The sequence below is a fragment of the Sciurus carolinensis genome, chromosome 7 (genome assembly GCF_902686445.1).
Source record: "Sciurus carolinensis chromosome 7, mSciCar1.2, whole genome shotgun sequence".
NCBI lineage: Eukaryota > Metazoa > Chordata > Mammalia > Rodentia > Sciuridae > Sciurus > Sciurus carolinensis.
The window spans coordinates 35,841,430-35,851,122 of NC_062219.1; the positions used below are offsets into that span (position 1 = coordinate 35,841,430).

The window sequence follows — 9,693 nt, forward strand, 5'->3', positions numbered from 1 at the left end:
ATGGACCAGGCTGTGAAGACCTCTAAAATGGTTAACCCTGCTATTCACCAGCTTGCCACTTGCATTGTGTTTGGACAAGTTGATGTTATGATAAGCATGAATTTTATGTTTGCCATCAAGTCATTACTAAGACAAGTGAACATAAGAATATTTCTGTCACATTACTTGAGACTTCTCTCTACATTGACCCTGATCCACCCTGCAATGTTCTTTGGAAACTTTTTCACTCATTTTCAATTTACCTACCATTATGCTTCTATTTCCATGTATTATTCACAAGAAAATTAGAAAAGAAGTTATCCACTGCTGTGCTGAAAGGTAGAAACACTGACAATGCCATTCCATGCTTATATTTTGTTAATCTTAAATCTAGTTAAAGAATTTCCTTGAACTATCACACTTGCTAAATCAGTGTTATCCATTCTCTAATTCATATTTTATAGAAACCACATGAGATTTTAAAGAAAAGAACAAAAAGTAAAGAAAAAGCCTGGTGGAAGTTTCTAACTCCATTACAACATCTAAAAATTGTTGCTACCTGTCAACAGCCTTAAGAAATTGGCACGGCACTATAAAGGAAGACAGAACTCCTACACAGTGTTTGGTCAGGAAGGTCAGTGCTAGCATGTGTAATTGAAAAAAGTTGATGATAGTCGAGAATATACTCGTCCAACTTATATCCAAAGAGCCTCACTGAAAGCTTGCTTTAGCCAAATAAAACACCGTAACACAGAAAAGGAAAAGGAAACATGACAAAAAAAAAAAAAGAGAGAGAGAGAGAGAGAGAGAGAGAGAGAGAGAGAGAGAGAAAGATAAAAAGAAAACTTGAAACCATAAAAGGGAAATTTTAGCATTAAAAAAACCTGAAAGTGCTTTTAGTCATTGAAAATTGTTATTCTTATCAGTTATATAAAAATCACAGCTACTTAAAGCCTCAGGTTTTAAATCATTCCTAGTAGAATAAGTTGAGGATGAAAACAGATCATGTATACAAGACATTTCAAATTATAAAGTCCTACAAATTTAAGGTGTCACAAAATATATTTTATACATAAATTTCATTATGAATGAACTTCAACCATTTATCCTGGAGCTACATCTAAATATACTGCAAATAGCCTATAATAATAATAATAATAGATCTAATACAGAATACTGCAGTCTTCAGTAGACTCTACATCATTGTTATTTTCCCCAAGATTTCTCATTATCTAGTATCTCAATGATCTCTCAAAAGAATGACATTGCAAACCCTTCTGCATTCACCTCCCTTATCCCTGGACTACTGAAATCACAGTTAATTTTACCTTTACTGAAAGAGAGTGAAGGGGAAGAGGGAGGAGAGGCAGGAGTGCATGTGTGTGCTGGGGGAAATTCTCAGGAACTCACTTGCCCACCATTCTGCACGCTTTGAGTTTCTGTCCTGTTCTGAGTGGACAGGATTGGTGTACTCGCCCCTCCTCTCTCCCAGTACTGAAATACTGTGTATTATTAACATATCATGTAATTAAATAAAGGTTAATAGTATAAAATAGTATTTTTAAAGCAGCCCTTAAAGATATTCTTAAAGTCCTGTCTCAAAAATTTTGTTATTTGAGCCACAATGACCCCATTTAACCTCTCAGTGAAGAAAAACAGAAGAAAAAAAAAGTTACATAGTGAACTCGAGGTCATTTTTATTCTGTAAAATATATAATCAGTGAATTATTAAAGTGAGGAGATTAGGGTATCTTTTTACATCTTTAAAAAAATAGTACTGTTAAAATGTCTAGATCATATCAAGAACGACTATCAAAACTATTAGACATGGCTTTATTCCAGTTATTTAGAAAAGGGATGACTATATTTCAAAACTTCAGCAGATTCAGCCTCATCCAAACTTTCCAAAGCTTCTCATCTCACAGCAAATATTTTGATATTTAAAACAAAACATATATTTCTTAAATAATATTTTACTTTGATTCAGGTTTCCAAGTGATAGAAATGTTTTCTGAAATAATGTTACAAATTGTTTTAAAATGCTAAACATGTGCTACTTTTAAAATTCATGATAAAATAACACTTCAAAGACTCCCAAGAGCTTCAGAAAAGATATGCATATAAACATTGACGCTCTGATAAGAATAATTTAAGTTACATTAAATATAACTGTTTTCTAAAACCCCCTGAAGTGCATATCTGGTCGCTATGTCTTAAAATACACACCACATAGAAGTTCCTCTATATTTAAGCAAGAAAAGAAGCTTCACCAACAGAATAGGCTACAGAGAGGGGACTTGATAATGGAAAAGGTGCGGCTGGAAATATTGCCAAGAAAGAAAAAAAAAATCCACACACTTTATGACTTTACAAATCCCATTTAAATAATTGGAAACAAGTTCCTCAAAATTAAAGAAAAGCATCAGCTGCCCTACATAAAGTTCCAAGATGAACTACGACGTCTTGGGTAAATCTTTCCCTGCAGGAATGGAATGTGATTTGGGGAAACTTTCTTTTCTTTTTTTTCCCCCCCAATTGGAAAAGTTTGCCTCTTGGAAAAAGTTTGTAAATCAGTTTACATGAAGCATAGAGATAGCATGATCGCTCAGAAACAAATGAACAATGAAAAGCGCTCCGTCGCTTTGGCAGGAGGTAATTCCCCCTACACTAATCCCAGGGAGTTGAACGTGAATTTGCTCCGCGCTTCGGCCCTCTTGACCCAAAGCTCACTCCCGGAGCGCAAAGCTAGAAAGCGGTCCCAGCCAGCAACTCTCAGAAGAGAGGTCGCCTAAGGAGCCGCGCCCCTGGAGAGGATGCGGATCAAAAGCTCCTGCCTCGACTGTACCTCTTTGCTGATGCGCCTGTGGCTGTCGCCGTTGTGGGAGTCGCTGCGCCTGGTCGTTCCCGAGGCCCCCTGTGAGCAGCAAGAGAAGGAGGACCCCGGCGGCCCCCAGCATCGTGGTGGCCCGGAGCGATTCCACTTCTCAGGAGCCGAAGGAGTCGCTCTGCCTGGTCCCCTGGCCCTGGCTTGATAGCTGAGTGAGCAGCAGCTGCTGGGGAAGAGGAGGAGACAGCCCTCCCTGGCTTTGGCTCAGCCGCCGCCTGAGGGTGGGGGGAGAAAGAGGACACTCCTCCACTCTCCCCCTTCCCAGGCGCTTGGCCCCACAGACGCCCAGGCACAGGCCTTTAAAGGGTCCTCTTGCAAAGACCTCTCCCACAGCGTGCCTTCTTCTGAGATGGGATCATTCCTTAGCTCGATCCGTTACCTAAACTTCTTTTAAATTAAGAAAGTTGTTGACACGAAAGTACTTTGGGATCTGTGAAATCACTACACATGGAAAACATTATTTGTGGCAAATCTGCACAGTTAGGGACTTGGGCTCCTGAGAAAGTCCTGGCAAAGCTGCAGCTGTTGTGTATCCAGGTAATCCAAGACCCTCCCAAGTTTCCAGAGTTCCCCAAGTGGCCCCTGGGAACCCTGCACATCGGGCCAGGGGATGCTCTAGCGCTGGCAAGGCAACAGAGGGGTGGCAAAGCAAAATACGACCCCTTGCTCTGCTAACTTCTCATCAATATCATGCTTAAAATTAAAGCTTTCCCTTTATTCAGGAGACATTTATTTAAAGAAAAGTTTTGCAAAGATTTCCTTTTGGACCGGAAGTTTCACCTCTTTCCATCCTAGTTTCTACCCTTTACCTTAATAGAACTGCATTTTTCCTTCCAAGTTTTTTGTTATTTGTTTACTATGGCCTAGATCAGTGGTTCTTATAAGAGTCCCTTAAAGGGTTTACTGAAACTTGCAGGATCTCTGTTTTCTGTTCGCGGATTGGGTGGGCACTACTGGCATTAATATACTGTAGGGTCAGGAAGCTAGTTGTCCCTCAATGGACAGGACAGTCTTACACCAAAAATTATTCCTCTTGGACTTCTCAATGAGTCACTGCATATTCATGTAGATTAAAATAAACTTGTTACATTTGAAACCCATTTTACATTTGTTTCATATGAATCTTTGCTGTGTGGTTTTTATTTTCCAGGATGCATCTATACTATAAATCGAGGAAATATTGTATTTTGTCATTTTGTACTTCACTAAAAGCTCTTAGATAAGTGCTTTCATTTTACCATGCAGATATCCATTGAAACAGTATACCATTTCAGAAAATCACATCACCATTAACAACTCTGCTCACCATATTTGAGTTCCCAGGATATCAATGCCACCTCAATTAAATTGACAATGACTATAGGAATAGGTGTTTCCTTCTCTTTTATTTAGTGTACTAAGGTAGATTTACCTAAGCATTTCCATATTAAAATGTTTTATATAAATGGCATTTTTATTTTCATAGTTAAGATAAATGATTTTTAAAGATATCATACTGAAGTTATGCTATTATCTATGAATTCCATTTCAGGAAAATAGAGTTCCTAATAGGTTTATCACTGACCATGATGGATCCTTCAATATTATCCATCCTAGAGATTTTATACTGTTAGCTTCTACAATCAAATCTAAATTCCAAGTGTATTTTTATGTTGGCTGTGAAGAAAGCCTAAGGTAAGGTTCTTTTTTTCTCCATGCATGTATCATTGATTTTGACGCTGTTGAGAAAGATATTTCCTTATCTGATTACCTTTGTTTCTTTTTCAAAAATCAATTGATGATGTATGGGTATATTTTTTGACTCGCCATTAATCAAGATATGCCACTATCACAGCCTTTATTATCATAGATTTATAGTAAATCTCAAGGTTAGGTAATGTAAATCCTATTTTAGGAGTCCTATTCATATGTAATCATCAGTATAATTGATGGGTATAGATTCATCCTGGGAACTCAAATACCATGAGCAGAAGTATTACTGTTTATGTGTTTTTCTGAAATGGTATTGAATACCATTTCAATGGATATCTGCTTTGAAAAAACAACTCTTAACTAAGAACTTTTGGTGAAATCCAATTAACTAACCTAGATACCCATCAACAGATAAATGGATAAAGAAAATGTGGTATTGTATATATACACAATGGACTATTACTCAGCCATAAATAAGAATGATTTTAAGATGTTTGCCAGTAAATGGATGGATCTGGAGACTATTTTGCTAAGTGAAATAAGACAATCCCCAAAAACCAAAAGTCATATATTCTCTCTAAAGATTCTAAACCACAATAAGTGGGGTGGTGGAGAGGTTCAGTAGAGCAGATGGAGAGGAGTAAAGGGATTAGAAATAGGAAAAACAGTAGAATTAATCTATCATAAATTTCCTATGTACACATATGAAAATATCTAAGGGAACCCCACCATCATATCCACCCACAAGAATGGGGTCCTAATTAGAATAAGATAGATTCCATGCTCATATAACTTTATCATAATGGATTCTACTATCATGTGTGAGTAAGAAGAACCAATAAAAAATGGAAAAAAAGGAAAAAGAATTGTCAGTATCTTAAGTACTCGCTTTGTACATTTTGCATATTTTTCAAATATTAAAAAAATTCTTTTAATTCTTCTAGGTCTTCTGTATTTCCATGTAATTTTAAGATAAAAATGACATTATTGATAAAAGTAAACATTTTAATTTTTTAATGGATTTTGTATTCTAGAACTATTTTATTTATTTATTTAGAACCATTTTAGATTCACACAACTCTGAGCAGAAGTTACGGAGGTTTTGGATATAGCCCTAGAGCTTTCCAGTGCATACGGCCCCTCCCATTGTCAGCCTCCTCTCAGAGAGGTCCAGCTGTTACAGTGGTGAACCTACTGACGGGTCATCACCACCTAGCGTCCATGGCTTACACTAAGGTTCTGTCTTGGCGTTTTACTTCTATGGATTTGGACAAATAGTATCATTCAGAAGAGATCAATCACCCTGAGTTTTCTCTGTGCTCTACCAAATCAACTCTCCTCCCCATCCCCAACCCCTAATCCCCAAAACCTCTGGTAGCCACTGATTTTTTAACTGCCTCCTGATTTATGCTTTTTTCAGAACTTCATACATTTGGAATCATGTAGTATTTAACCTTTTCAGATTAACTTCCTTCATTTCATATTATATTTAGTTTCCTCTATATATTTTCATGGCCCGATAGCTCATTTCTGAATAACAGTCCTAGATAATATTCCGCTCTCTGGATGTACCAGTTTATTTATCCCTTCACTACTGACAGACATCTTGGTTACTTCTGGATTTTGACAATTTCTTTTATTTTAATTATTATTTGTTCTAATTAGTTATAGATGACAGCAGAATGCATTTCAACTCATTGTACATGAATGAAGCACAACTATTCATTTCTCTTGTTGTACATGATATAGAGCCCATACCATTTGTGTGATCATACAAGTACCTAGGTTAATGATGTCAATCTCATTCCACCATCTTTCCCACTCCCCTGCCCCCTTCCTTCCCCTTACTCCCCTCTGCCCAATCAAAATTTCCTCCATTCATCCCTCCCTACCCCCCATTATGGATCAGTATCCACATATCAGAGAAAACATTTGACCTTTGTTTTGTTGGGATTGGCTTATTTCACTTAGCATGATATTCTCCAATTCCATCCATTTACCTGCAAATGCCATAATTTTATTCCCCTTTAAAGCTAAGTAATATATCCATTATGTATATATGCCACAGTTTATTGATCCATTCATCTATTGAAGGGTATCTAGGTTGGTTCCATAACTTAGTTATTGTGAATTGAGCTGCTTTTTTTAAACAGCTGATAGGAACATTTCTGAGCAGGTATTTGTATGGATATGTTTTCAACACTTTTGGGTAAATATATTGCCAGGGGCATAATTGCTGAATAACGTTAAGAAAATTATCTAAACTAAACGTTTTTAAATACACAAAATTTGAAAAATCAGCTTGTCAACTTTTGCTATTTTTGAAAGGAAAAAAAATGGTCATAGTCACAAGGAGTTTGATTGTAATTAGGTTGAATCCATGGATTAATTTTGGGAGAATCAATATCATAGCAATATTGAACTTTCCATTTTACAAATATTGCAAGTCCCATTCTATTTGCATCTTGAATATTCTAAGTTGTTCTTTGTAGTGCTCAATGAACCCTTGTGGAAGCTTATATGTCACTTCTTGAACATATTTTCTAAAATTTAACTCTAAATGTTTCATGTTTTTCAATGCTATTGTAGTCTTTTAAATTTTAATTTTTATTCTAATAGAAATTTTGAACTATCCACAATGGATCATTAAAAAGTTATTAAAATCACTTAAAGTAGTTTATATGACAACTCCTTAGAACTTTTTATGTGCTGGATCAAGCTACATACAAATAAAGATTATTTTACTTCTGCCTTTTTAATCTGTCTACCTTTAACTTTTTTTTTGTTTGTTTATTTTTTGGCCATTTGACTCTTACAATAACCACTAGTAAAAAGATGAAAAGAAATGAGAGTGGACATTATTACCTTATTTCTGATCAGAGAAGAAAAGCAGTCATTCATTCACATTCACCAGTGGCTATAGATTTTTAGTAGGTGCTCAATATGAAATTAAGGGAATTTCTTCTTTTGCTGAGAGTTTTGCTAAGAACTTTTGTGACAAGAGTATTAAAATTTAGCAAACGCTTTTTCTGCATCTATTTTAAAAACACACAATTAGTTTTCTTTGTTTGATTAACATGATAAGCCTATGTTGCCTGATTTTTTAATGTTATTAAATCACACTCTCAACCCTCAAATAAATTCTAACTGGTCATGATTTATTATCCTTTTATATGTTGCTGGTTTAAATTTACTTTTATTTTGATAAGTATATTGTGTTCAATAGTCAATACTACTGTAACATGCACTGAATTTTAGAACTCTTGTTATGAACACACACACACACACACACACACACACACACAGGGACACAAGAAAACCTTTGGAGGTGATGGATATGTCATGTTTTTTGGTTTTTTTTTTTTTTTTTTTTTTTTTTTGGTGCTGGGGATTGAACCCAGGGCCTTATGCATGCGAGGCAAGCACTCTACCAACTGAGCTATATCCCCAGCCTGGGATATGTCATGTTTATTACCTTGATTTAGGCAATGGTTTCAATACATACAAACTCATCAAGTTGTATATATTTAATTTGTAGAGTTGTTTATCTATCAATTATACCTCAATTTAACTATAGGTTTAAGCATTTTTGTGCCTGTATTAATGAAGGATATCAGTTTATAGTAATTTTTCCTATAAATTGTCATCTGAATTTAGTCTCAGAGTGATATTTGCCTTATTAAGTTAGTTGGAGTATGGACATTCCTGAAATAGTTCGTGTAGGTTTTTATAATTTCTTACCTCAATGATAGATACAACTCACCAGAGAAACCTATGGGCCTACATGGTTCCTTTTTAACTTTTTATTTAATTAAAATTTTTAAATTTAATGTTTTAAGTAGATATGAAGTGATTTAGATTTTTTATTCCTCTTATACCAATTATGGTGTTTTGTATTAAGGAATTCATCTATTTTGTTTAAATTGTCAAATTTAAGTTGACAAAAAGTTATTCATAATATTCATTTGTTATCTATTTGATGTCTATAGGATCCATAATGATGATACTTCTCCTGATATTGGTAATTTTTGTCTCCTCTTTTTTTATATAAGTCCAATTAGAGGCTTATAATTTTTATTGTTTTTTTTTTTTTTTCAAAGAATCAGTTTTGGGCTTTGTTGATATTTTTTCTTTTGTTGTTTGTACATTTTCATTTTTATCAATTTCTCGTTAAATTAAAAAAAATTCCTTCTACTTTTTAGTTTCATATGGTAGAAACTTAATCATTGATTATAGATGTTTCTTCTTCCCTTAAATAAATAGCAAAGCACTTAATTTTCCTCTAAATTTGAAATTTCAATTTTTTTCAATTCAAAATAGAAAATTTTATTTTCTATTTCTTTTTTGACACATATTTTATTTTTAAATTACATTTTAATATGAAATTTTTTGAGGTTTCACTAGAGTATTATTAATTTCTAATATAATTCCCTATGGTCAGAGAACATAGTCTGTATGATTTTAATACTTTTAAACTTACAGAAACTTATTTTCCCAGCTATATTTACTTGAAACAATGGTATTTTGCTATTCTTAGGTGGTAAATTGTATAAAGGTTAATTAAGTAAGTCAAATTGGTGGATAATTTTCTTTATATCTATCCATTTGCTGCTTGTCCTATCAATGGCTAAGGATAAATGTTGAAATCCCAGTTATAATTGTGGTTGTTTCTATTTCACCTTTCAGACTTTTTATTAGTTACCTAGTCCTTCAAAATAAATTGCCACCAAAACTTAACAACTTAAAATACAAAGTATTTATTATTTCAAAGTTACTGTGGATCAGGAATCTAAAAGGATTTACTTGGGTCATTTTGACTTAAGAGTTCCCATGAGGTTGCAGTCAGGACATGAGCCAGGGTCACAGCCATCTGAATGCTATACAGGGGCTACAGGATCCCTATCTAAGGCGGCTGTTGGCACAGACTTTAGCAATTTACCGTGTGTCACCATAGGACTACTTGAGTAATTTTATGACTTGGCAGCTTGCTTACCTAGAGCAAATGATGAGAGGAAAAAGTAATGCTATATATTAAATGACCTAATCACACCATTGCTTCCATGAAATTCTACTTATTAGAAGTATGTTAATAAGTGGATATATTTTGTAACCACCATAATCCTATAAGATTTTTC

The 9,693-nt window shown here is 34.6% G+C and overlaps 1 protein-coding gene across 7 annotated transcripts in view; it reads right to left on the bottom strand.

The window, feature by feature from the left end:
- Positions 1-3,017, bottom strand: part of Lama2 (laminin subunit alpha 2) — a 582,198-nt gene extending 579,181 nt beyond the window's left edge. For 6 of the 7 annotated variants that reach the window (XM_047557827.1, XM_047557826.1, XM_047557823.1 and 3 more), the window contains exon 1: positions 2,825-3,016. In XM_047557827.1, coding sequence (XP_047413783.1) covers positions 2,825-2,936 — 112 coding nt within the window. In that variant the 5' untranslated portion in view covers positions 2,937-3,016. Of the gene's footprint in view, positions 1-2,824 lie in introns of all 7 variants that reach the window. The other variant, XM_047557822.1, reaches the window with a different exon arrangement.
- Positions 3,018-9,693: the final 6,676 nt, after the last annotated feature.